This window comes from Porites lutea, chromosome 5 (assembly GCF_958299795.1).
Source record: "Porites lutea chromosome 5, jaPorLute2.1, whole genome shotgun sequence".
Taxonomy (NCBI): Eukaryota; Metazoa; Cnidaria; class Anthozoa; order Scleractinia; family Poritidae; genus Porites; species Porites lutea.
The window spans coordinates 9,051,065-9,078,772 of record NC_133205.1 but is presented as its reverse complement, the minus strand read 5'-3'; the positions used below and the strand labels follow the sequence as shown (position 1 = coordinate 9,078,772).

Here is a 27,708-nt window from a genome sequence, read left to right as displayed (position 1 = left end):
TTCTTCACCGTTCTAAAATTTAATTTTTAGGAACGTATGAGCAACTAAAATTATAATCTTTACAAAAAAGAATAACATACGTTTCGCCGATTACAAAATTCGCACACTTTCATAAAATGCGTTTCCAAACTGACATTTCTAAGCTCGCTGTACTCTGTTAAAAGCACCATCAATGACATGTACCTGTGACGTACAAGGTCTTCAAATCTTGAAAAAAAAATGAACAAAGGTGACAAAAAAAGCTTGTTGGTAGGTTGATACTAGCTTATAAGCAATATTAGTTAACTCACTACTGCTTTAATAACACGCTTCACTCCAATTTACGGAATTACGCTTGCCCGACAGATTGATGACACTTCTAGAGTAGTATCAAAAAATGCGTTTACCGCTAAAGGCTCGGCGAAAACAAGTTTCCAAACCAACACGCATAAAACAAAGGGTCCTGCCCATAGAAATGTGCGCAAAGAAGTGTGGCAAAAAAGAAAAGAAAGCGACAGTACAACACTCGTAATGAGTAACTACATGGGTGCAAAGAAATTCAGTTTTACAATGGCAAGCCTGGCTACCGTGTACTAGCCCAAAAGTCATTTCAAAAACGTTTTTAATAAGCAGGATTGATTACAGCTCTTCTGTAATTTACATTCTCCAAACAACTTCACTTTGAACAGAAATCCACTAGCCTTGGGCTATCGAACACTTCTTTCTTTGCACACTGATACTAATATTTTCCGTCTGCTGTATTGGTCCGCAGACTAAGTTGACTTCATGCAGTTGACTGAAAAGATATTGGTCTGAGTAATGCATTTCTACGTAAGATCAAATACCCTTAAAAAAAATGCTTTTTCTTTAAACTGCAATAAAAAATTAATAGAAAAGCTTAGTATTTGAATTCGCTTTTGCCAAAGATCAAAGAAAAGACATATAAATAAAAGGTGAAGAAAATTGTTAGCAAAGCTAAGAAAAGTAAAAAAAAGTCTGAAAATCTTGTTCCCGTCTTAAACACGAAATACATGTATTATAGCAAACATTCCTTAAAAGTCAACTGCCAGACAGCCAATCTTATTTTACGTCAATCACATTTTTCTCATGAAGGAATACTTCACACCATCACATAAATACAAAGAAGGCCCCAAATTAAGACCATGCACGTAAAATCAACCAATGTTGACAATCTACAATACTCTTATAGAGTTCTACTACACTACACAAGAACTTTACCTTCAAAGAAATTCATATGGTTAATGCGTAATGCAATGTAATGTTACGTGCCAAATTATACATGCACCAACGCGCCGTTTATATAGAGAAGACTTTTCCTGGGAATAAGGATGACCCTCCCAGCCACGTCAGATTTAGCGAGTTTTTAAAATGAGAACAAATTTACCCCTTTGCACGAGCCAACGGGGCTCGCACATGCTCCCATCGTCTAAAGCAGCACTTGTGCATACTGTGATTGTCTCGCGTTGACCGAGTTGATTCAGCTGGGCGAGCCAAAGTCTTTATATGGCAAAAAGTTGGCCCAGAGACCCTACCATTATAAAAGTATGACCTGGCTAGGCGGGTCACCCTTTTAGCTGAGCAAACTTTAGTTTCTCAAGTTAAAGGTTTGCCTTTTTTGTAGGATCGCTCGGGTTCTACCCAGGACAAGGTTTCTCCATATAATCGGCGCACAACAAACCCATAGCAAACTAATAATGCATAATTATTACACTGGTATACCACAAGCCATTCAGTCTAGTTCTAGTTTTTTTAAAAAAGGCTATTCCCAAAATTAAACAACTTTACTATTATTTTCATTTGCCAAATGATGGTTTCTTTTAGTTGGGACTAATATTACATAACTGTTCTTGTTATTAAATGTCTACTTTTCTGGAGTAATTTATATTTGATGAATATATGTAATTTTCAATATTGCTATTTACAAGGACTGATGAAAATACAAATAACAGACCAATACAATAATGTATTCCAAGGCTGTTTGAGAAAGTTGCTCGTAAAATTGTGTAAGTATTCTGGAAAAGAATGAAAAAGTTCAAACTCTTGATTTAAGTTAAAACATCTTTACCAACAACAAAACAACAGCCAGCAAGTCTATTCACTGGCAATAAATATCAGACCACTACAGACCTTCACATTATAAAATAACGATTTTACATCTTAAAACAAAGGAGAAGTTCAATTTACATCTTTTTTATGATGCAAAAATTCTTGCTGTAAATGCATTCTACGCAATTTAAAAACTACTAGAGTTGTTTTTGGCATAGTTAATCCTATGTCTGCACTATAAAATAAGGCAGCATACACATATGCAACTGCTATTTTCTTTAAATTGCAATTGTTTTGGCAATTTGAATCTGTTTTAATTCTAGCTTTGAATTATGATAGTATTTATAAAAAAAACAATGATATTAATGCAAGTTTCTAACAGCCTTGAAGCACAGCATATGATGCCAGCATCACTTATTTCATGGTTAGTTCTTAAAGACAAGACATAAACCTAAAATAGACTACTACTAAAAAAATATTAGACAAGGAGCTCTCATTCAGCGCAAACCATAGGCGGCCGCAACGCTGCCATCCAACCGGGGGCGCTTCACAGCTCCATCTTTATCGATGTCATCTCTGCTGGGTGTAAGCCGCCGTTGAACTTGGTACGGGGATGTGGGGGAAATTGAAGAGTGTGAATTTGGCGACGAAGTGTCCCGGTCAGTAGGTTCAGCTTTAATGTTCAGTGATGACATTCCTTGTCCACCCAAAGCAGCATTGGGAATGGAAAGGCGATTCCCAAGTAAATTGGCAACATTCCTAAGCGAGAAAAAAGAAATCAGTGATGAAATGAAACATTTAACCCATTTGTACCTGGATTTTTGCCAAAAAACATTTTTAGAAGCTGGTTGAGCTGTTTTCTGGTGACTGTCAGGGTAAAAAGGACCAAAACTGCCCAAAATGCCATTTTTATGAGTGTATTGAACACAGTGCTGCCTTCTGTTTAGTGCTAAATATTACCGGTAGCTTCTGGAGTCAGGGTATGCATAGAAGGCAAAATTTTCAGGTCGTTTTTGGGTTCAAACATAATTATTTTGGATTTATTTCAGTTCAAGCTAACACTTGAAACAGCAATAACTGACACACATTTCATACTGTTTTGTTCTCTCCAAAAAACAAAACAAATCAAACTTAAACTCAAAACAACCCTGTCTAATAAAAAGTTGTTCCTTTTAATTTGAGATACCAAAGCAATCAAAGAGTTGGTGGGAAACAAAGAAATAAAAAGATTCCCAGGCTTTTCACCACTTTTTTCAACTCCAGAAGTACCTCTGCAAAAAGAGATGTATATCAATGATAGCGAGTTTACGCAACAGGATGGCAAGAAGAGGACAACATAACATTAATTTTGTGTGGGTCAAACGTGACAGGGCTACAAGATGCATGTTTTGTTTTGATCTTCACTTAACATTAACGTTTCTGGCCTTTTACGAAAATATCCGTTTAAAGGAAGTTGAAGTTTGGTTTAAAGTTTTTTAAACAAAATTAATTTTCACGCTTGTCACATAAGGTTTGCCATCTTGTTTCCTCACCTGTCTTGTTGCGTAAGTTCACTAATACTATAGGGACTTCTTACCCTTGCAGTAATCCATGCATATTTAGCTGTTGCTGGAGTAGAGCTTGCTGTTGCATGAGAGGTAATGCCGTGGCTGCTGGATACTGTGCCAATTTCTGTGCCAGGGACTCAGTGCTTTCAAGATGGAAGTCAGGTGGAAAGCCAGACGGCAAGGCAGAGGAGAATGTGGGAGGTGCTGCTCCAGCAAGATTGGGTGTTGCCATCGAAAAGATCGGTGTCGAGAGCGAGTTGTTATCACCAGGGGTCTGTAGTGGTAAGGAGTTTAATGAAATCACCGGGGTAGACAAAGGTTGATTTTCTTGAGATGATGCAACTGTCAACCCATGGCGATTAGGTTGCTAAAAAGCAATGGTAAACAATGATTTATGTTAGAATAAATGGACTGTTTATTGCTACCTTAATTCAGAAAATTTATGCTTTGTGAAATTAATGTGAATTTAAAAAATGTGCATTAATGTTTGTAAACATGCATTAACTGCAGCACCATTTATTACGTGGAGCAGTAATTTCTGCGACCTTAGTTTCCATTATTTTGGCTCCTGCAAATTCTCAATACACTATCGACATTTTGTTAAGAAAGAAGCAGCATTTTATCAGGGTGGGCATCAGCCAGATCATTGAAACTGTGAAGAATCCTGTCAGAGGCCAGATTTCTTAGCTTGCCCTCCTTGGTATGTTTAGGGAAAGTAGCACAAACAAAGTTTCCATTTCGTATTATATGTTTAACTTTGCTCCAGTTGTCTCAACAAGTTTTGTTTCTTTCTGAACGTTGCATATCCTTCAATGTGAAATGCTTCCCCCTCTTTTGCATTAATTCCGTTTCTTTGAAAGTCATCTTCCATTGAATTTGTGTTAAGTTAAGTTGCATTAATTTCTAATACCTTAATTATATGGAACATTAATTTCCTATAAAAAGGTAGATGTTACAGGTCAAATTTGATTACACGTCATGAAACAACGTTAATAATGTTAAGCATTACATTAAATTGCATTCCTAAATAAATCAATGTCGCTTACCATCTGTCCAGCATTGGGGCCTCGGCTTGGAATGCTAATCTTTAATGGTGGTCTGTTAGGTGGAGGGGTGACAGCTGGCGGGTGTGGTGACACAGAATTCCGTCCAGTGTTTGTTATCCCTGGAGAAGGCGAGGCAAATGAGCCATCGTTTCCTTGAACAGATCCAGGGGTGACACTCCTTCTACCTAGCCCTGCTGCCGCAACGAGGTCAGACATGTTTTGTGTATTTCCTGGATAACACAAAATCAATTTTAATATTACCATGGTGTCGTTACTGTATCACACATTAATTAAATGGCTGGGCTTGTATGGCATGGTTTCTGTCTCTCAGATTTGTCTTGTGGTTTAACAGGTGTTGCAGTAAGGAAATATTATCAACAATTCTTGGCATGATATATTTTTAATTTTTGCAAAGCTTTATTTGTTGCTGGTATTTTGAGATAATGTAGCATTGTTTATCTAAAATTTAAAAAGTTGGAGCCACCATGTAAATAACCTTATTTTTTAACAGAAACAGTAAAAAGGCACCAAAATTTCTTCAAAAAATACCACTTGCTGTAATATGCAACATATTTACAAAGATATCAAAAGTCTTTTTATCAGGGTCCAGTGAAATAAAACACTGATACAGATGTATGTCAACTGAAGGAGTTTAATTTACTGAGCATGAAGGATATAAATCATCTTCAAAAACATGATTATTTTGGATTTACATGTATTTCAGTTCAAGCTTACACTGAAACAGCAATAACTGACACACAATCTGTAGTTACAACAACAACTACCGTTTATTTCAACATCAAGCTACATATACATTACATTAAACTGAGTTATATGTTTATTTGAAAAAGAAAAATGCCTGACACTGTGTACAGAATCATCATTTAAGCTCCCTGAAAGTTTAAGCTAAAATACAGTTTTAAATGTACAACACAAAATAATATTGCACAATAAACATAGAGACAGTTTTTCATGGGAAACACTAAATTAATGCTGTTTCAATATTACGTTACTTAGAAACAAAATTAATAGAATGAATAACATGGCTTAAACTGTTTAAATCAAAATGTTCCTACTTGAAGCAAAGTAGTCAAAATTGAAATTTAAGATTCACTCTTTAAAGCAGCATTCAACTTATAACATCAATTTTATAACCATTTAGCATTATTAGGTGAACCTCTGCATGATTGTAGCAGCACGCAAATGGTAAACTTTATTTTATTTTATTTCTTTTATTTCTTTTATAAATGCTTACTGTGGTGAAGTCTTAAACTTCTTCGGTAACAAAGAAAACTTTTTTGACTAAACTAAAAATAAATCATCAGTTAAACTAAAACAAAGTCTCATCTGATTTAGAACTTTGCAGGTTTAGTTGTTTATGAGTGAAAATTCAACAAAGATAAAGACAACCTTGAGTGTTTACCAGTTACTTGTAACACTGAGCACTGTCATTAGAAGTGAAAACAAAAACTGTTACATTTGTAATTGAACAAAACTTAGTAGCTCTTGCACTTTTTAAGGTCAAATTAACTTAACTTGTCATTATTCTGTCTCTGTTCAAAGTACCAAGGTACCGACAGGTATTATACAATTTATTTATTTTTATTTAGGCAATTGTTAAAAGCTTGCAACATCATTAAAATGAAAACCAATCAAAGTAACGCAATCCTTTATATGGTATCAGCTTTGGGGAGAAGTGGGGAACAACAAGTCTGAAATGCAAAAAGCATTTGTATTAATAGTGGTTCATTCAGGCAAGCTCTAACAACTCGCCAGGCAAAGCCCTGACAGGAAATTTTGAAAAACAAAACAAGAAACTCTGTCCTAGTTTTCTTTTCCATGATAGACCACAGCTATTTTCAATTTCAGTGATTATTTTACTGCAGCTAGGTTTGGCTTTCTAAAAACCACAACAGGACAACAGACTAAAAGGTATGATTGTGAATAATGTATGTGTTTTGAAAGAGGTTTGGTTGGGTTTGGCTCTTAACAAACTGATGAGGAGAAAATTTGGTAAAATGATCTTTCAACCTATCAGTACATATAATCTTTATCGACTTAAGTTTTTATTATGGAACATACTTTAAATTCAATTAACACACCGGACTTGCCTAGCTGACAAGCAATGTTCCTTAGCTTAGCTTTGAGGTGAAAACAAAATCCTCAAACTAAAATACATGTAGATGTACTAGTCTCAGAATGGTTACATACATTGGTGGCTCCAACCATTTTTTTTTAACTTTCTAAACAATGGTGATATTTCTTCATTTCTACATGTAGAATGCCATTTTCCTTCACAGATTGCACAGATTACACACCTCAGAATCCTCATACATGTAGCTAACTGATATATTATGGGGACATCAACTCACAGTGTATTCATGTGCATCACACTCATTAATACACCCTCTGCATGACTTCAAACTCCTGATGCCATGTTTTACACTTCGAGGGCATAAACATAACAAGCCTTGCTTCACACTCTAATTTCAACCTCAGATAAGCTATACAGCCCTTAAGACTTCATCTTCAGGAGAATTTACCGATTAGTCAAATTTAGCCAATTGGAACCTCCACAATAAAGATTGAAAGAATTTGAACACAACTTTTAAGTGACACTAGCCCTTCACCATAGTCATTGTCATGATCGTGATTGATTGTCATTGTCTTTTAACTTGATATACATGTATCTACACAGAATAGTACCCAATAACTATTGTACCTGAAATTCCAGGGGTGCTTCCGCGAGAATAGTTTCCATTCATGTGATCACCTGTGATCCTTCCACTTGCGCTGACTGGCATGGTATTGCTCATCACTGTACTGTCCCTACTTTGCGGCCGGCTGCCATAGCCATCTTCTCCTACACTGTTTGACGACACGGGGACTGTGACAGGGAGGGCGTGATAATTGTCCGAGCCAGAGGAAGACTGCTGCTACAGAATATCAAAATTTTGTCAATTAACTTTTTTCTTGCAGTTTCTAACTATTGTTATGCAGACTACCCTAAAGGTTATGACATGGTTACAGGGATGGGGGAAATGACTGACAAAAAGGTCTCATATATTTATCATTTCATCTTCACCTTTTCTGGGTATATTTCAAACAAATTCAATGGCCACCTTCCAATTGGCTTGCTGGCTAGCTCAACTGGTTTGAGCACTGTACTAGTACTGCAAGGGTTACGGTTCACATCCCAGGCATAAGTTGGGTCTTAAGCTGTGATGATCTTCTTTGCATTGAAAAAATGATCTTGATTTTATGTTACACAAATTCTCCTCTCCTGGAAGGTGGGAGATGTACAAGGAACAGTGTGGAGAAAACAGCAGCTGATAACGAGGCTAAGGTAAAAGAGACAATGCAGAAAGCAATGATAACTACTCACTGGATGAAGTAGATTCTTTTTCATCATCTGGTCAAACTCTTGGTTAATTTTGTTGTACTTTTCTTCTGTCCTTGGAGTAAGCACAAATTGCTGCAGAAATAAAAAAAAAAACCTGTGTTCAACACACCAGAAATATACTCTTAGTCCTAAGGTGATGGCAATTCTTAAACGTCAATCTCTGTCTTTGGTTCAGGCAAATCATTGCTGATGTTAACTGTTTACAATTAATTTTATTCATTAGCATATGAGTCAACCCATAGAGGGCATTTTCCTACAAACAAAGTTAGCGCAAGAAAACAGGCGAAACAAAAACAGCAGGAGAAAACGGCCGACATTTCACTACCCCCCCCCCCCCCCCACCCCCAACAAGATAACATCTGATGAACAAGCACAGAAATTCCACATTGATGAGACTTCACTGACCAGATCTAATTAGATCTAATTAGTTGTGCCACAATGGAAATTTGCTTCAACCAATCAGAAGCACTTCCCAGATCTGGGTAGCACAGTGACATGTTGTCTTTGGTATGAAATTTTTCCAGTTGTTCCTCAGACGTCATTGTGTGGGGAAACCAGTAGTGTCACCAGGAAATGTCACCTGTTTTCTCAAGCTAATGAGTCAACCCATAAGAGCCACTGCAGTATAAACAAACATTGAAAGAGCTAAACTATAGCTGGTTAATTTGAAGAATTTACACTACTTTCTGGTCTTTGCCAGGTTATCTATGAATTATAAAATTACATGCACTATATGTTTCATTCTCTTTACGTCCGCGTGCCTTGTGTGGGCAGAAAAAGGAAATATTATGCAACTTTACTGATAATGGACGTCATTTGAATATTCGTTGATCTTCAAACAGGAAGATTGTATTCAAATAATTCACACTTAATGAGACATTATTTCCATCTCTAAGTCAAAACATAGTAAGCATTTCATTTTCTTGGATTCTCATTTTTTCCTAGAGATATTTTAATGAATTTTTAAAAAATCTACGGAAATCGATCTTTAGGCCTACATGTACATGTACATTACTTTTGTCAAAAGGATTATTTCTCACCAATAAATTCAAACACAAATGGCAAATAAAAATCAATTAATATTTTGCTATGTTTAAATTTGAAATGAAAATATTTTCAATCATTAAGAACAAAATTAAATAAAATGCATAACTGTATTTTAGCACTCTAAAAGAAATAAACACAAGATAATTTGTTTTCCTATCAGGTACAATGTTCAAGCACACAGAGCATTGTAAAAAGGGCCTTTTTAAAACGTGTTTGGATATTAAAACTACGTCACTTTACAAAATTATGTAATAAGCATGTGACAAGCAGCTGAACCAAGAAATCTGCTTGTGTTTGTCAATATTACAAAAATACACTTTGCAAAATAAAACAAGCTGATGAACAATCATTTATGTTATTTTTCAAAGAGTATGCTGTTCATCTTTTGATAAAATTAATACAGTAGTCCCTTTGCATGTTCTCATCAAACAGATAAATCTCTCCACCAGCCTTTAATGTTGTTGGTTGTAAATTTTTTGAAGTCTTACAAAAACGAACTGTCCAACCACAATAAATTAGTTTACAAACAACGCTCAGTGGGCTAGCTAGCCTGATGTAACGGAGCAAGAGGGCTATTGAGGGTGCGAGAAAAAAAAACCATTTTAAGCCAAAACATGACATTTTTTCATCCAGAAATTAAGTGGTAGTTTTTTTCTTTTTTTTTTATCAAGAACAAGCCCTCCACTAATCATATAATGGTTGAACAGTCATTGTTACTGTATTAAATTTTGATTGCAAAAATATTTGGAAGCCCTTCAGTCTTACCCAGTGTTTTTTAACCAAAAATGCATTTTGTTGGCATAAGTCTTATGCAAGATCTCCTGTTCTGATAAATTTTCTCCTGCCTCACTTCTAAGAACTTGTCATTCATGCAAAACGAAACAGACCAGCACAGGAAACAAAGCTTCCTGCTTGCCAAACTGACTGAGAGCCAATCTTTCTTTTTTGTAAAATGATGTTTTATACTTATAAAAGTGTAGACTTGACAAAAAAATGTGATGATCCCAATAGAAGCTTGAGAGTAGACAACATTTCCCATTCAAGAGTACCTTTACCAGCATTTATACACATGCACACCTGTACATATTTCTGGTTAACAGTAAAAATACGGTGTATATACAGTGATAGCACACACCTTATCTGTGTCATCAGGAGATGGCAATGCTTTGTTTTCTTTCTTTGAAATGGTCTGTTGGTAAAAAAAAAAAATAAGAAAATCGTTACTTGTACATGTATTCTGGCAGTATTGTTAGGTGACACATAGTTTTTTCATAGAAATCTTACGCTGGGCACCCTGGATTTCACAGGTTCAGAGCACCTGACTCCCTTCCATTTTCCTTAGAGCAGAGCCTTTCATGTAAATCAACGTTATACTGTCCCCCCAAAATAAGAATTTTGTAGAGGAAAAAACAATAATATACAGTACGGCTATACACAGGGTGCAAAGAAATTTAGTTTTACAGCTTGCCATTTGGGCAAGCCATACATGTAGCTAGCATGTACTAGACCAAGACTACATATCACTAAACTTCAGTGGTGCATTCCATTTTAGGATAGTCCATATGGGTAGTCCATGGGGGTAATCCATGAACTGGGAATCAGTGTTTTGTCTACCACTGGTAAACTTCTAAATTATTCCCTCACTTTGCCAAGTGTACAAGTGAGTCAACCAGGGCTGTCACCAAGATTTCAAGTTGCCGAATAAATACAACAGACAAGGCGGGGAATCAAACAGCTAGGGGTTTCTCTAGCTTCTATTTTTCTTCTATTTTCCTACATTGTATGAAAGTAGCCAGGGGCCATGCTGATAGCAGCTGGGAGAAATCCCTCCCCCCCCCCCCCCACCTCTGCCTCTTATATGACAGCCCAGATCAACCATGAGAGAACTTTAAAGCAACCTGGTTGATTGATGCATACCTCCACAATGTCTGAGTTGGTCCTGCTCTCATGTGGTTCATTGTACTCTGTGTATTTCAGAAGAATCTTGTCCATGTCAGTACTAGCATACTGGAACAACTTGTTGCCAGAATTGAAAATAATCAGTGCAATCTCACAGTCGCACAAAATACTCAGCTCATATGCCTTCTTCATTAATCCAAATTTACGCTTGGTAAATGTGACCTGCATCAAGTGAAATAACTTAAATTACATGACTGTGGATGACATGGCAGTACAATGTTTCCTCAGTATATGATACTATATATATGATACTCAGACCTTCCAACCCCTAAATCATACAAGTTTGGAGTGTTTGAAAAAAGCTGCCAAAAACCTGGAGATTGGGACCTCAAACCTGGGGATTTCCAAAATATGCATCAAATAAAATCAAAAAGGCTGATTATTTTTGTCACGGTATTCTTTACCCTCTTAGTGGTCTCTGTTGTACTGTCTTGTCGCTCTTTTGGCAGTAATGGGAGGATTCTGTTTTACTATCCAGGTCGACAGGACGGTGAGTAACCAAGCGAGTATGCTATAAGGGCTTTCCCACAGACCTTAGCAAACCTATGTTTTACAGGAATGAGGTTGGAACTAGACTCAGGTTTCCCCCCAAATAAGATTGATACAATTTTCGCCTATTATGAAGATGGTTTTTTTTTAAAACTACGCAGTTCGTACCAGAATTGTCTGGCAATTTTAAATCGAGGGATCATGAGTTGACTGCCCAAACCATGAGTCTGATGGTCAAACCGTGAGAGTTGGAAGTTCTGTGATACTTGATTACACATCAGTACTGTCATCATAGATAAATTTTACCAAAATAATGACTCCATATTTAAGCTAAGCTATCAGATAATTATGATCCTTTCATGGAACAGTCACTTGAGGGTACATAATATATTTTTCAGGATCCAAGATTTGACCCGTGTAAAGACATGTTAAGGTAGAGATTCAAGATTTTAGAGTAAAAAGGGTGCAACATTTAGGACTAAAAGACAGGATATCGAATTCGGCAGTTTAACATATATGATAGATGGGTTTAGGAAGCTGTTTCAAAGTGGACTGAATTTTATTTTAGAAATAAGGAAAAAGCATTTAATTTTTCCAGCACTGATCATTTCATGCACATTTTTCTCCACCCATTTTCTTCTACCTGCTCTAGGTAAAGATGATTGAGGAAATCAAAACTTCCTGTACGAAACTTCTGAAAATAATGTCCAAAAAAGTGTCAGGATTGTGGGAATGAGTAATCTTTTTGGGGGAATGGGGGACTCTACTCGTGACCATGTTACATAATTGCCCACAGCACAGCCAAGCTCCGGGGCATTAAGTGAAACCAAGGTTCTGTCCATCACATGGTTTTCTCTCCATATGTTTGAACAAAATAAAACATTATTATTCTTAACCACAAAAACAACATTTTTTGTCTTTAAATAAACAATTGGTAATTCTACCACAAGAAAGCAAATGTGGAGCTGAAAAATTTCAAACATGGAAACCCATCTGACTTCTCACTCAGCAAATCCTGACAAAAACCTCCATGACAAAATTCCTACCATATTTACATGTAGCTAATGGCTAGAAGCTTTATTACTCTGACTTTTCAGCCACTTTTAATTTGTTTTAGAGCAAAGGCAAATTCTAAACACATAAAACTTTTTTACCAAAACATGCCGACCCCAGATTTCAATCTATCTCGCAAAAAGTGTGAGTGTGAGCTGTCTACAGACTTGGCCTACAGCTGTACTGGTGGTATGCGCACAAGCCATCAGTAAGACATTGCTTCAGATGGATCGTGAGGCCTCATGTACAAGCAATCATCTGCTAATTTTAAAACCAAAAACCTAGCAAAACCTTCTACCCTACACCATAGAAAAAAAAGGGCAAAATGACCTTTTTAAAATTAGACTCGTATGCTCATTTTCTTGTTGAAATGTTTTTCAGTATATCAAATGATAAGGGAATTACTTTTGAAGACATGTTTTAACCACAAGGATCACAAAATTACAGGAATTTTGCAACATTACAAAAAATAGCTTCCAAATAGTGCAAACAAAAATTAAGAGGAAGAATTACACAGTTTAATTTCTTTCAACAGCGACACATAAACCTCAGAAAGAATGTGATCATGCAATGTAAGATTAAATTTATTTCTGGAATGCTTCTAGAACACACTGGGGAACGGTATCACATCAAAGATATCGATTTACGTTAAGCGAAAATTTCAGACATCAAAACTGGTGTTTTATCTTCTGTTGTGTTCCATCAAAAAAAGGCGAAGAAATTTAAGCAAAACAGACATGCACAAAGAATTGTAATGTTGATTTGTAAAGCTTATTTTTGAATAAATCACTCATGCAAGTTATTACAAGAAACAAAATAACCATAAGCTAAAATCGCAAATCACAAAAGAGATCGCGGTTGAAAAAACTAACTACAAATATTCATTTGTGGTAAGAAAAACAAAGAGAAGTTCTATTTTATCGCAAATTAAATTTCCACGAGATGTACATTACAGTCGGTTTCGAAACATACATGTATCTCCTGCGTGCTTCCATCAGCCGCTAAACACAGACAACAAAGAACGTTTCAAGCAAGACTTGTACAGTGAACAAAAATTACTCGTCAAGAACTAGCATGTCCAGCTCAATGTAGATGACTTTTGTCAACAAACACCTCATGAAGCCAACAATGCCGTGAAATGTTAATGGGATATTTAAAATGAACCTGAAAATCAAAGGCAAACAATGTACCAAAAATATCTCGCAACACGCGACGATGGAACCTTCGATACCGCCAGCTCAACTTCAAAAACGTAGGAGAAACTCGCGGAGCAACTCATTACTCTTTAGGCAGAGTGTGAGCTGTAAAAAAAAAAGACGTTCTTGTTCATTTTATAGGAGAAATGTTGATGGGTCTGCAGGTACCGGGAATTTTGCCATGAATGTGTTTGTAGATCCCAATTACACCCCAGTGCTGTGATACGGTACAGTGCATTTTATCACTAGTTGCACAATTGCAGAGAAAACTTCACTTCTCATTCCTTTTAATATCAAATGATACAAAAGAACTACGAAGCCCTAAGATATAACAAAATTGACCTACGCGAGCTAAAAATACCGCGCTATAATGAAATTCTAACCCCAAACCGATTTTTCTATTTTCGACCTTCAGTGTGCAATATATTTAGCATCGCAAGACGCCCGCGCGGACAAAAAAAGCCACAAATCCACTGCTATTTGTGTCGAACAATAATAAAGCGCGCGGTTTGCACAAATTGGTGCGGAGTTTGCTTGTTTCATACCTGGCGATTTCTCTCGTCGCCGATTCTTGAAATTTGTATCTTCTTTCTTCCCATACTGTGATTCTTGTGGATGGCCGCGCTCAACTTGAGTTTCGTTAGGGGGCCTTCAGCCAGTTTTAAATTCGACTGTGTCTGATCGCTGTGTCTGATGCGATGGATCTGTAAAATGAACAGATTCAAAACAACAAAGTGAGTTCATTAAATCATTTACATGTACCAGCTAGCTGTCTCGTCAAGATCTTGGGAAGTTGTGCTATGCTATTGGTGTAGTACGATATGTTACAATGGTCTTACAAATTCTGTCTCGGGAATGATGGCGGGCTGCTCAATTCGATCCACCTTTCTTTACCCGAGCAAAATTTCTCTTCCAGATGACCTTAGAGGCGAACAGCACTTCTTGGTTGGAATTCGAAGCGATCGTTCATTGCGTGAAATGATGTCATGAGGTTTGCGATCAGTGATTTTCGCCGGGGTAGCTTAGAACGAATGATCTCACTGAGGAGGCATTCCTCACGAACTTTTGATCTACGAACACAAAAACACCGTCCTTTGGTCTTCAAAGTTGTACCGTTTTATCAACAAGAAAGCTAACATCTAAGGTTGGAAGTTTTGTTTTCGCCTATTCTGCCATCTTGTAAATGAATGTTTTTGTCATTCGCTGAAGCTACTTGTTCCGAGGGTCCAAATGACGTCTCCGTCCAACATTTTACTTCGTGTCGAACGAAAGTATGCACTAACAAGAACTTAGCGAAATGCTAGGTGTCAATGAACTTAGGCTTACGCCGATCGGCGAATAGTTTCAAATGGATGTGTTCAACGCGCGAAATCACCGACGTTCGTCGAAAAATTTTGTGACCCAAGCTAAAAGTGTCGCCAAAACGAAGTGAAATCTGCATCCGCGCTGAGGCCATTTTCCTCTTTATTTCAAAAGCTCCTTCGTTCAAAATTCTGAAATTTTCAAACGAGACTTGTTTCCCAATTATATAAATGGTTCGATCAATTCTTAGTCTATGGAACACCACGGCGGCGATTTTCTGAGGACGACCACCTTCGACAGCTGTACGAACGCAAGAAAAAGATGGTAAACACAAGCTTGCCCTGTGCTTCGATTCCAGTTTTTATCTACAGAAGATAACGACAACTTTGTCATTTTCACTGGATAGTATCGTAAGCTCACAACAAGATAAACAACGAACATTAACGGTGGATCGCCCACTGGAGTAACATGAAAATTCACGACAGCATTATCATGGCAAAAATTCGATCCCAGAGTTGTTCGTCATGGCGCAAGCTTACGACAGTTCTATATGGATCATGCTCGTTGGCAAGGACAAGATGGAACCATTATTTTACCTAAATCATTCCAAGGCTGAAAAAGCGGACGATCGGAAGCAGTATAGAAATAACAAGTTTTGCTAGAGGTAGACTAGGTTGTGAATGATTGCGGAAAAATGCAAGCGAAACGCACAAAATTTCCACCCTTACAAGGCAGTCAAAACAAGAAAAGGACTCATAAAAACGTGCAAATAAATCCAAGCTTGCCGAGTACAACTGTTCGAAATCGCACTGGTAGCATCTATGCTGTTTATACTTCGGTGTTAGACGGAAATAAAAATTCAAAGATCTATTTTTACCCACCAGTAAATATGCCTTTTCACAACAGCTGCCCTGACAATGTGTATGGCCGTGCTATTTGTGGCTCAACTTCGAGTGAGGAAAATGCTTCGGGAATTTGCATTTTGGGAGGGCGTCGTGATGTCACAGTGATGTCATTGAAGGTGGCGAGAATTTAGTACTCAATAACAACGTTTCAATTTCTTACGAGTCTGATCTTCTTTGTAATTTTCTATTTTGCCTCCGCCGCCAATAGAAAAAGGACGCTTCGGTAACTTAGCTAGAGTCAGAAACAAACACCATTGTAACTGTGAGAAATTTTGGCAGATTGCAGACGAAGTATTTAAAAAAATTCGACCACACGCTTCAGTCAAAATATTCTGCGGGAGACCAATATGGCGAAAAGAGATAATTTTTCGCGTCGCAAAAAAGGAAAATGTCCAAATGACAAACAACAGAGAAAGCTAAGATTCACTGCGCTTCATTAAATTCCACGGCTTCGCTGTATTCATTTAGCTTGGGCTTAAAAACCGATGTTAGAATGAATTATATCGAAACACAAATTCTTCTCACAAACATCCCTTCGTTACTATAGTTGTCACCTACGTCATTCTGTACTTCCTGTTTTCTTTCTCTTTTCAATTACGTAGAAAGAAAATGCTTTTTCCCCTTGAAATGGAGCGAGAAAACCATAATAATGGGCTCGGTTTCCGTAGATTTTAGTTCTAAGCAGTTCAACTGTCCTGAAATGAAGTAAAATTTCGAAGAAAAATGACAAAAAAGTGGAAATGTAGGAAAGTCGACGGGCCGGATTAGAAACCGGAAGTAAATACAACCCTTTTGAATATCCCCTTCGTGGCAGCTCTCGAACTGATCACATATTGTCTTTTTAATGTTCCTTTCAGAAAAACAGTTCGTAGTCATCCTTGAAGGTGTCAGATATTTCTCTTTTGATAAAGCTTTGAATCGTGTATGTCATAGTAAAATCGAAAACATGGGTAAAACATGTTCCGCTCTTTTTACAATGCAAATAAAGTTGATTACCGGAGTTTACCTTCCTTTAAAAGCGGGAAAGGCCCGTGCCGATCCCTTAAAGGCGAAGTCCAAATCGCTATCGATGTAAAATTGAAATTTCGTTTTATTTGTTTGCAAATAGACACAGTCATGTTACCAAAGATGGAGTTTCCCTGAAACCTTCGGTTTCCTCTCACTGTTATCAAAAATCTTTATACTTGAGAAAAAAAAAAGAAATATTATGTACTAATCTCAGTGAAAACTATAAGTTTTCTATCATTGTCCAAGACCTCACAAAATAGCCCTAAATGACACGAAAAATGGGAAAAAAAGGGAAATTATCAGATCACTTGAGTTGCACATGCTTGAACTTTGACGCAGCTGGCTGTCATATGATCCTGTCAATCAAGCTACAGCTTCCATCTTTGAATGGTTTTCAAAAAAATAATCATATGGAAGACCGGCAAAAAGATCAACTTCCTCCAACATTGATCTAAACAAATTTTATCGGTCTGATCATCGTGGTTATCTCAAAAACAATTAATACGATACGCTCCGATCTATCACGAATGATGAGCCATTTTCGGTCGAGTTTGGTATCATCTGTCACCTGGAATAACTAAGGAACTCATTGCAACATTAAGAAAAGCTACTCATTGAATTACTAAAGAATAATAAGAATATTAATAAAGAGCTCATTCGTTCTATACGTCGTTTTTGGATCTGAACGAATTGTTCATCTGGATCAGTAACAATGAGTTGGTTCTGAGTATTGATCATGAAGCAGAGTGATACGGCACTCATATTGCCGTCTGGGTTTCCTGAGAATTTATAGATGAACTAACTTAATATTTGACAAAAAAAATTGCCGCAAAATTTAATAAAAGAACGAGAAAATTTAGGCTTTGGCAAATTGACCGTGAAATTAACTCGACTGAGACAGTACTGTTTTTGATGAAAACTGAAAAAAAATATCAGATTTCATTTCAGTTGTAGTGGTATAATATCATAAAGACAACAATATACAATAGTAGATTGAATTTGAATAACACAGTTTTACTTCAGAAATTTTATACCCGGCTTTAAGGAAGTTCTGGAGACTCAAAACCCGCCCTTCCTCCTAAGACGAGACAAAATTAAACGAATGACCACAGGGCAGTAATAAATGTCGCCTGGTTATCCTGTGGCTAAGTCGCGTCCACAGAAACTTTTCAGCTTCCAAGCTACATTTGTATGGTAAATGACGTCAGCTATCGGGGATAACACAGTCAACTTTCGACTGAGAGTCTACTGCGATGCATGTTTAATATTCAACAGTGATCAGTTTGACGTCTTTCAATTCCCAAACTACGAATATTTACGTATGTCGGTCTTAAAATAACTCGGCACTTGAAATACTCTTGATACTCTTCATAAAGGGATAAACATAAAACACGCACTGCGTGTTGTTTTGACGATCATTCGGCTTGCATTTGTTATACTGATGTCGAGGGGAATAAAAGTTTCTATCTGACCCCTCTGGAATTCCGGCAATGACTGGTGAATCAATGTGAGGTCGTGATCATTCAGCATTAAACTCATTATTTAGTAATCACGTATTACTTGACTTCATTATTTCACGTCAAGTTAGGCTGAAGGCGCAGAAATACTCAAAATTGACGCAAAGAAACAATTGTATATCCCGGAGAGCGGAGGCCGAGATCGAAAAAGCGACTCAGTGTGGATAGTTAACAAGGTTTGCTTCCGGGGGAAATATTTGTTTTCCCTGACTGAAAGGGAAACATTTAGAAATGTCACTTTTTCAACAATGTTCCGCAATTTCTGCAACGATGATTGTATCTTTCGTGGATGAGAATTCTCTTTCCGGGTTTACCCTTTGACAACTGAAAGTCTAGCCCTGATATCCGCGCAAGTTCCTCTTATTCTAAGACTGGGATGTCCGTGATCCTCAGTGTTGACAGAGGTCAGTGTTTCTAATTCGATTATTTGTAGAGGAACTGCCATTTTAATGGTTTCAAACCAAGTTTATAAGGAAATCTACACAGTATCTATAAATAATTGTATTTCCCGCTCAAGGAAACTGATATGGCACTCAGTGTACTTAAACACGTCCCATCGGAGATTACTAGCAGCGAGAGGCTAATAAAATGACCCTTAACTTCCGAAGCCGCAGCATCGTGAGAATAAAAATGCCTAAAGACACAATCTAGAGGGAGATTATTCTCTCTTGACAAAATTACCGTAATTTCATAAACGTTTCTGTAGGATCGCTTACCAAGAGCTTGTTTGAAGACCGGAACTTCAGAAATACAACAGGCTTGAACGTGAGCTAACAAACTTCGTTTTCATGAAGCCCGTCTGTTTCTGAACAGCGCCCAAGAGGTTTGAGCAACACGAGGTCAAGTTGTTGGAGTTAAGAAGCAGGAAAACTTTAGAAGCACTCATTAAGGGATCCTCTTGTTTACTCAGGACCGTGACAAAAATTAATTGAGGGAGAAAATTTGTCAAGTCACGATTAATATATACACTGTAGTTTGTAGTTCATATCATTAAAAACTTGTATATACAAATTATATTTGGAAACAAATCTATACCTACTTCGCAGACTATCATTCCGGAACAAATTAATTGGGGCGTGTTGCTTGAGGAAACGATTAGAAATATTGATAATAATATAAAAAATTCCTGCTTCGTTTTTCGTGCATTCTTGGCCACTATAACCCTAAAAGAATCATTTAGAAAATGGTGACAAATTGTCAATGTTAACACAAATTTTTCGGCCTGTTTTTTTTCGCGGATAAGATTAACAACGAATGGCATTGCAAAGTGATTTGGGGTCAAAATTGTTCGAGTTTACAACTGTAGCCGGTAAGCATTGTTTCCGGAACAAAATTTGGGGTTTGGTTGATTAAGGAACAAGGGGAAACTGTTAGAAATATTGCTTTTACAGAAGCGACATTTTTTTCTGCCCGGTAAGTTTGCGCATGCGTCGACGGTCTTCCTAGATCAGCTTCCTTTGAACACGTGTTGACGACCAAGGCGTTTCATTCTTCTGTACCCACAATTTATCATGAGAAATATTGATCTCCAACCGATAATTTTACTCATCCGAAGCACAGCAGCTATTTACAGACGTAAAGATATTTTAATACACCGCTACTTTTTAAAGTAACAATGCATCGAAAAAATTTGATTCGCACATTATGTGTATAGGCCCCGAAAACACACGTCAATAAGTTTAATCATATAGTTTAAAAACTAATTAACTTAATTGATAACCCAAAATAACTAAAATTCCAGAATAATACTTCTTCAAAACAGTTTTAGAAAAGGAATTTTATAGCATTCTAAACAGTCAATCATCCCATTTTTCACAGCTGTGTCAAATCTAGTAGGGGGTGATATGGAGCTTATATGATAGCATAAAATCGCTTGTGCACCCGTGTACCAATCGACCCCCAAAATATCAAACCCCGAGGTTAATATTTTAGTTCAATATGAAATTACCAGGTTTCCTTGTTGACAAGTACGAACTTGTGGGCTTGATATCAGTTTAGAAATTCCAGTTAGTTTAGACCGGTCTCTTGACAGCTAATGGACTATTAAATGTTCGTTACCTTTTTATTGTACCGTTGAGACATGAGGGTTATCACCTCGCGAACCTGTCTAATAAGCTGAAAAAAAAAAGTTGCTTGGCAGTTCCACGCTTAAAAATGTTTGCAATCAATTAAACTGCAGTTCTAGGTATGTATTTTCACTGACAGTTGAAAAGTTGACTGAATCACTGTTGATCAAGATTTATTGCTCATATCTTAAGGGTCCACGTTGGTCATCCCGACAGACTTGATGAAATCCGTTGATTTATAGTCAATTAGAGCTGGGCTCAGACAAACATGTCTCTTAAATCAAAAAACGTAGAAAAGAACAAAACAACTTTACAAAACACTTTTTGTGTAGACTATAAGCGGTATAAAACCACCGACAAGCGACATCAGAAAAAGCGAGGACCGGCAGTTTTACTGCATTAAAATAGCCTCCCTCCATTCGTGTCAGTAACTTAACTGGACATTTACATTAAACAACTAACTCTCTCCAAGAAATTTGAAAGCTCTAAAGACGAATAGAAGTGCCAAGGTTAAAATCTGCCTGCTGAAAACAGCAGTTTCAGCATGTTCGTACCCAATATTGGGCCAGTATCTTTATTATTTATCACTTGATATTTCAATAAAGATTTCAAACAAATGCAAGATCATTGCTTAACAAGTGTTGTTTATTTCTTTAATACCAGAGGTTACTATAGCAACATCATAATCCGATCATCACTTGTTATTTGGAGCTGCCAGTGTAAGTAGTTGTAGTTCAAAAACCTGCTTGAAGTCCGGTCAGTGAGCCCAATTTTATTATTTATCAAAATGAAACCAACATGTTTTACAAAGATCCACCTTAATCAGCCAGCTGTGTTTAAATGTTTTCAGTCATTTGTGTTTTTGCATTTTTGCAGTGTCATTTGTTTTTACGTTTACAATCGCCTTGGCATCACTCGCGCTCGAGCTGCCTTTCTAGAACGAGGAGAAAATGAAGAAAGAAGCATGTTTCGGAGTTGTGCTGACTGCATCGAGTCTCGAACGATGTGCATGCCTTACTGCATGTGAATCCCTTCACAGCAACTGAAATTTAAATATGAAAGACTGTAAAGTGGAGCCAAATTGAGAGCATATTTATTAAATGCTCTGCTGGCTTTGTAAGGACTATCGATTTCTAAGTAAAGCTTTTGCATCACGTCCGTAGAAGCAGTTATGCATGAAAAATCGCAGCCTCGTCATTCTGCTTGGAAAGATCGCCCAAGAGAGGGTTGGCCGAGGTCAAGGGCCCTTAAAATTGTTTTGAAAAGAAGGTTATGTAATAGGTGTGAACGTTCCGAAGTTTGTAATTTTCTCCACGTGCTACAGGCTCGCCATTTCCAGCGTTTTTGAGGGGATCCCGCAGGTTGCATCCTCGTCCCGCGAAAAAACGCGCGAGCACAAAATGGCTGGTAAATGGGCCTAACGCAACCTCGCTCTCGAGTAGGAGAGGACCCTCGTAACGAGGTTAGGCCTAACGTGCTTTTGTCCGAAAATACATCCATACCTTAGCCGCTTCTTGTTATTTGATTCAAGAAAGAGATGCTAACTGGCGGAAAACCAGTGATCAGGGTATTATTTCCTGATCCGATCCTTTGCTTAAGAGTAGAAAAGAAGCAGGAAAATCCCGCCTACGACTAATGAGTGTATAGGTCAATAATCTGGACAACTGCTGTTTTCCGGTTTTTGAAAAGGGCACAGAATCAACGCTTACTCAGGAAAAGAGTGCCCAGGATTTACACCTAAAGCAGTACATAATCTGCAAAATCGCTGTCCGTCGACTTTTGTAAAGCCGATCAACGCTAATTAGACCTAATTAGGACCGAAGTGATAGGATTGTACTAAGCTTGAAAGCTAATGATGAGTTTCATGCAAAGCAGGTGACATCAAAGTAGAAACTCAAAGGCTAGAAGAAATGAAAAAGGTTTAATTTGTTGATTGTAAAGGGATTAAACCTGGAAGAGACCCCTTGATGCAAAATTCTCAAATTCTATTTGTCGCGTGAACACCGTGATTTACGATTTCGTTTTCTAACAAGTAGGAAGACTGGATCTCTGGCAAAACAATTTTGTTCCCTGACAATAACAGAGAGCCAAACTCACAGAAAGGGAACTGCAGATAAACTTTATCGTGAGCTGAGTCACTATTTTTACGCATAAATCCCCTGCAAAGAGCGTTCTACAGGGCAGAAAGAGGCGACGCAATCGAGCTAGAAGGAGTTGGTTGGTTGATGAGCCAGGCGTCAGATCGAATTGGGGACACTTTTGTAGACTGTAGGCGGATTTCCACTGACGCGTAATTTCCCCGTGCGTACGCACGTAAATTTTACGCGCGTAAACAAAACATTATATGGAAGGTCACGCGTATACGTCAAAGTTGAACCTTGTAAGGCCTCCATTTCATTTACGAACGTAAATTTTACGCACTTACTCACGTAAAAATTACGCGACACTGGAACTCAACCCTAATGAAGCCGAAGGTTTAAACGCGTAGAATTTTGAACATTTAAAGGGAGTTTCATGGGAGCAACGTGAATCAGCTAACTCATTGAAACAACACGCGCCTCGAAGCCCGGCGTTTTTTGATGAGATATTATAGATCGTAGTATTAGTGCAAACAAGAGTAAAGAGCTGGTGGAGCAAAGTTTGACATATATTTTTTTTCTGTTGCAATCACATTTTGCGTAACGAACAGAAGAATCGCGGCAGTTTACGCCGGTAACTCGAACTCTCGGTAGGTTGAAGCTTGCCCGCACGAACTAAAATGATACAAATTGCCGGATTCACCTGTGCATATTTGCTCCACACTATTGCAGTAAATTTACCCTTAAAATCTCAAACCCTCGCTAACTCAAACTTCCTACAAACTCAAAGTAATTTCATTTCCCTTCAGTTGATGTCACTTTATTTTAAATTTGTATTATCGCAATGTTGCGTTTTACAAAATTAAATCGTGATCTTTCTGTTTGTTCCCTACCTTCGTAAAAAGAAGATATGATTGAATCATTTTATCAGAAATCAAATTTATAAAAATCACTGCTATCTATGCCATATTTTCTGATTGCCCATCATTTGTTCTGGGCTTCTGATAAATCGACTTTTAATGATTTCCCTTGATGATTCCGAAGTGGTACTGGAGTGAACTATGTTTACGTTTATAAATTTGTGACAAGACACTGTTATTTCACGTGCTGGTGTCGATCGGTGACCGATTTTAAATCTCACTGAAAGAATCCCGTGATTATAGTGAATGAAACACCACCGTAGGTACCTGGCGATAGGCAAATGTTTGTTATTAATCTCTGATTACAATGTAGACTGCAAAACAGTCGGTTTTTTCTCAAAATAGTTTAACGTAGCTTCGCGCGCGAGCCTCACACGGCGATAGGGCGTGTGAGGAGCTCCAGAACGTTTGTTTGACTGCTCGCGCGTACTTGAATTTGCGAAAATACGGGACTCTTTTGCAGTCTAATACATAAGGATAAGGAGAATTATGTGGTCTTGAGAATTTTCCTCAACGAATTCTTACGCGGAATCAGGGACCACATGAACCTACGTTCATGATCTTGTTCCTGGCTGCGTTTAAAACAGGAAAAATAAAGATCATTTGTGTGGCCTACTTAATGATCTCATTTATGATTGAAAACTCAGTTTTATAAATTGCCGGAAGAAGACGCATAACTTAGTTAGCAAGCACAACAAGAACAAAAAGAGAAACTTCTCCAAAGAAAATCAAAACTTAGAAAATTAAATTCAGTTTCTAACAAAACCAAGATATGATATAATTGGCCACATAAAAAACAGGCTTCTTTACTTTCCTGTAAACATATCCTAGATTCAGGTTCCAATTTTATCTCCTCTAAATGACACCTATAAAAAAGGCCTTAATCTGCGTGCATTAAACTGACGCAATAATAAAAAAAATATTTTACTTCACAATGATGCAAAGAAATTGAACAAACATTGTGACTTGCTGAACGTCTTGGCTGAACACCAAGCATGGTTTTAGGGCTGATGTGAGTGTTTTTAAAGAGAATAACTATTCTATAAAATGATGGCTGGTTTTGGAAGAATCGCTCGAAAAGGAAAATCAGTGAAAGGTCGATCAGGGACAAACTGTTAAATGAATGTGTGACTGTTGGGCCGCATGATGTTAACCTTGAGGTGGATAACGATATTTCACGACTATTTTGAACATGTTATGATTAAACTAATTTCTTCAAATTTAAAATCTAACAGAAACAAGCTAATATCATCACACTAAATATAGAATACTGAATAAAGCTCTCGAGAGATGATCAATGTTTGTATAGTAAAACGTAGGGTGTTGCATCATTTGTTAAAGAAGGTGCAATATTGTAGGATTTTCAAGAGGGGGCGAGAATTATTAAGAGCGGCTGTATTCTATATTACCGGACACGGTGTGGCTCGTATGAAAATTCCAATATACGTCGTTACGCGTTTCTTTGTTCCACCGTCTTATCTACGCATAAGGGTCATTCTTTGATCAACGGATATTGATACTTGCGGTTTCCAAAGTTTACAACGTATTTGACCAAGCGAAAAGACATCAGGCAATCTTTAACTATTACGGCAGATATTTCATGGCTTTGTTCTACAAACTAAAAGGCGCTTTGAGCCACTTCGACGCTCAATTACTTTTGTCCTTAACAAGCAGTTTGATTAAAGGAACAATATCAAAATAATAAGTAGTGTTTAGCATTTTAGCTGATATTTCGTAAGCCAAAAGGCTGATGTCAGGATTAAAGATTTGACCAACTCAAAAGTAAGCCACTTTGTACAGTACAAAAATCAGCTACTCAAAAACTTCGAGGGCACCGTAAACGTCATTTATTAAATGCCCACCTGTTGTGATTCCCCTTGTCCAGATTTAAACAAAACTGGCGGTTTCCTGCCCATCTCCAGAATTGACGTGACCAACCAAGTTCACAAAAGATACTTAAATTAATATTTAATGACCTAAGCATTGAATGTACAGCCGCTTTTTAGATTAATAAGAACGGAAAGAAAATATACCTCCAAAATCTCACTTTTAAATAGGTTTCAGAGACAAGGTAAGGCCCGCTAAAAATTAACGAGCAGCCTTGTGGAATATGACATTCTAAGTGATTAAAATAACTTGTCTTTTTATATACATTATAGTGCTAGTCTTCATTGGACTAGGTGCTTAAAATTCTTGTTCTACTCTGATCACTGAACAAAATGCTGTTTCTCTTTGATTTTATGAGTAAAATAAGTAGTTATTAGTCCATGAGGTATGAGATCTCAAGGGTTATTTTGGGCATAAGACATGAAGTTCCATTTTTACAGTACAAGTGATTCTAACTTTGGAACAGATCGCTAACGATATCCAGTCTAATAAAAGGGTTATAAAAAACCCAGCCATTTTCATGTGTTAGACAAACTGTAATTGTGATGAAACGTGGTTTTATCTTTTTGCTTCTGCGCAGTGACCATGAAATAAAAGTTGCTTAACAGTGCTTACGTGAATGCAGCAGAGCTCAGTCTCATAAAATGACAAAATTGCGGAGAACTTTCACATGTATAACAATTCTGAGTTATTTTAAGGTAAAGAGTTTTAATCGCACAGGGTTTGTAAGATCTTATAAGGATCAAAATTCAATATTTAGCTGGCGGAAACAAACGCTAATGCATAAAAAAGATTTGGGAATGACGCGAAGAATCATCGTCATTCCGGTATAAAGAGCCTCGAGGTGTATGACGCCATTAATCGTTACTTAGATTATTTTATTGTGAAACTTTGTGACATTTTCGAGCGAAAGGAGGTTTTTCAGTTAGCCAATTTCGATGTAGGTTTTTCGATGGATTCCTTTCCGCAGAGACGGTGCACTTTAACAGACTAACTATACTTTCATTGGAGATTCAAAAGAAGTGTTTTATGCAACTGGTTTTTCAAATAAGCAATAACAACCATACGTCAGGCATGTAAAAATGTTCACCGAAACTCAGCATCGCGTGCATGAGTGCAGTGAAAAAGCCATGCCGTTAGTGAATTTATTATGTTCTAACTCGGAGTTTAATAGAGTAGTATGCAGAATGGTCACGTTAGTCAGCGAGAACTGGAACAAACGTGTCTTGAGGGTTGGGAGGGGTTTTGTACATAAAGAGGTTGTCAATGCTTGAGTTCATCGACAAACAACAAGGGGCAGGAAATCCAAGAACGCTTTCTTCAAGAAAACACCCAGCCTTGCTGTTCAATTCAAAAGAGAACTCAATACACATTACCAAAGCCTGCACTTCCGGCTATATTGATCGGCAAACGGTCGGGACAAGATGAATAAATAAATCTAGCCCCTTGAAGTCGGATTAGCAGGCTCCGAGCTATTTTCCTTTTATCAATGGTATCGCTGAGAAAACAAATTAAAACAAGAGAGGAAACAGCTAAGGGCAAATCTGCTTAATAACCGACACAAGTTCGTTAACAGGGCATAGAACATGGAGCGGATAATTATCTGCTGAAAATAGCGGGAATGCCAAAAATACTATATGGGCCTATATTTAACACTCTAGTGCTGTCTGCTGTGTCATGCGACGGCCTTGATTTCTTCTTTGATTTTTTAAATAAATACATATAAACGTTTACTCGTACACATCAAAAAGCCACAAACAAGCGGTTTTCAAAATGCAAACAGCCGAATTAGGCGCGCCCCTTCTTTTACAGCACAAAGATTCGAAGGCCAAATCCGTTCATAGCGTTTACTACAGCAGATGAAAACGTAAAACACACAAAAAATTTTCATAGAAGCAGAAATAACGGAAATATATTTCTAAAAAGTAATACAAAAGTTAACCATTAAATTGTTTTCTTTTTAAGCTCACAATTGAACCTGTCTCAAAATACCTTAAGTTGTTATAGTCTGCCGCTAACCACGCGCACGCTTTGCGTTTGCAAATAACTTCGCTAAATATAGTGAGGAAATTTTAACCTAAGTTAAATACAAAGAATAAGATTAGGATCCTAGACGTTTAAAAATAACTTGTAAAAAAAATGAAGAACTCACCGCTCAGGTTTTTAGCAGGATGAAACTCTGGATTCAGATGGACTCGGTGACGTGTTCCTCAGGCCGGGTCTACGGTATAAAAGGATA

The 27,708-nt window shown here is 37.4% G+C and overlaps 1 protein-coding gene across 5 annotated transcripts; it reads right to left on the bottom strand.

Annotated features, from left to right (window-relative positions):
* On the bottom strand, positions 1–27,708 carry LOC140938931 (myocyte-specific enhancer factor 2A-like). 5 transcript variants are annotated; one of them, XM_073388461.1, is made up of 9 exons: positions 27,622–27,708; positions 14,332–14,490; positions 11,007–11,210; positions 10,225–10,278; positions 8,025–8,114; positions 7,362–7,575; positions 4,640–4,869; positions 3,623–3,960; positions 1–2,805 (listed from the first exon to the last, which is right to left on the bottom strand). In XM_073388461.1, exons 2-9 carry the CDS (start codon positions 14,383–14,385, stop codon positions 2,544–2,546), a joined length of 1,446 nt encoding a protein of 481 aa, XP_073244562.1. In that variant the 5' UTR covers positions 14,386–14,490; positions 27,622–27,708; the 3' UTR covers positions 1–2,543. The 5 variants fall into 5 exon arrangements, with proteins under 5 accessions (XP_073244562.1, XP_073244558.1, XP_073244563.1 ...); XM_073388457.1 differs by lacking the exon at positions 27,622–27,708 and adding an exon at positions 15,970–16,061; XM_073388462.1 differs by lacking the exon at positions 27,622–27,708 and adding an exon at positions 15,970–16,061 and having other exon boundaries at positions 7,362–7,572.

Excerpts from the sequence above, each read along its gene's own strand:
- LOC140938931 (XM_073388461.1), bottom strand. The coding sequence starts at position 14,385 with ATGGGAAGAAAGAAGATACAAATTTCAAGAATCGGCGACGAGAGAAAT. Across the intron at positions 11,211-14,331 it reads GCGACGAGAGAAATCGCCAG|GTCACATTTACCAAGCGTAA; the intron begins GTATGAAACAAG and ends CACTTGATGCAG. Across the intron at positions 10,279-11,006 it reads CCAACTCAGACATTGTGGAG|ACCATTTCAAAGAAAGAAAA; the intron begins GTATGCATCAAT and ends TTTTACCAACAG.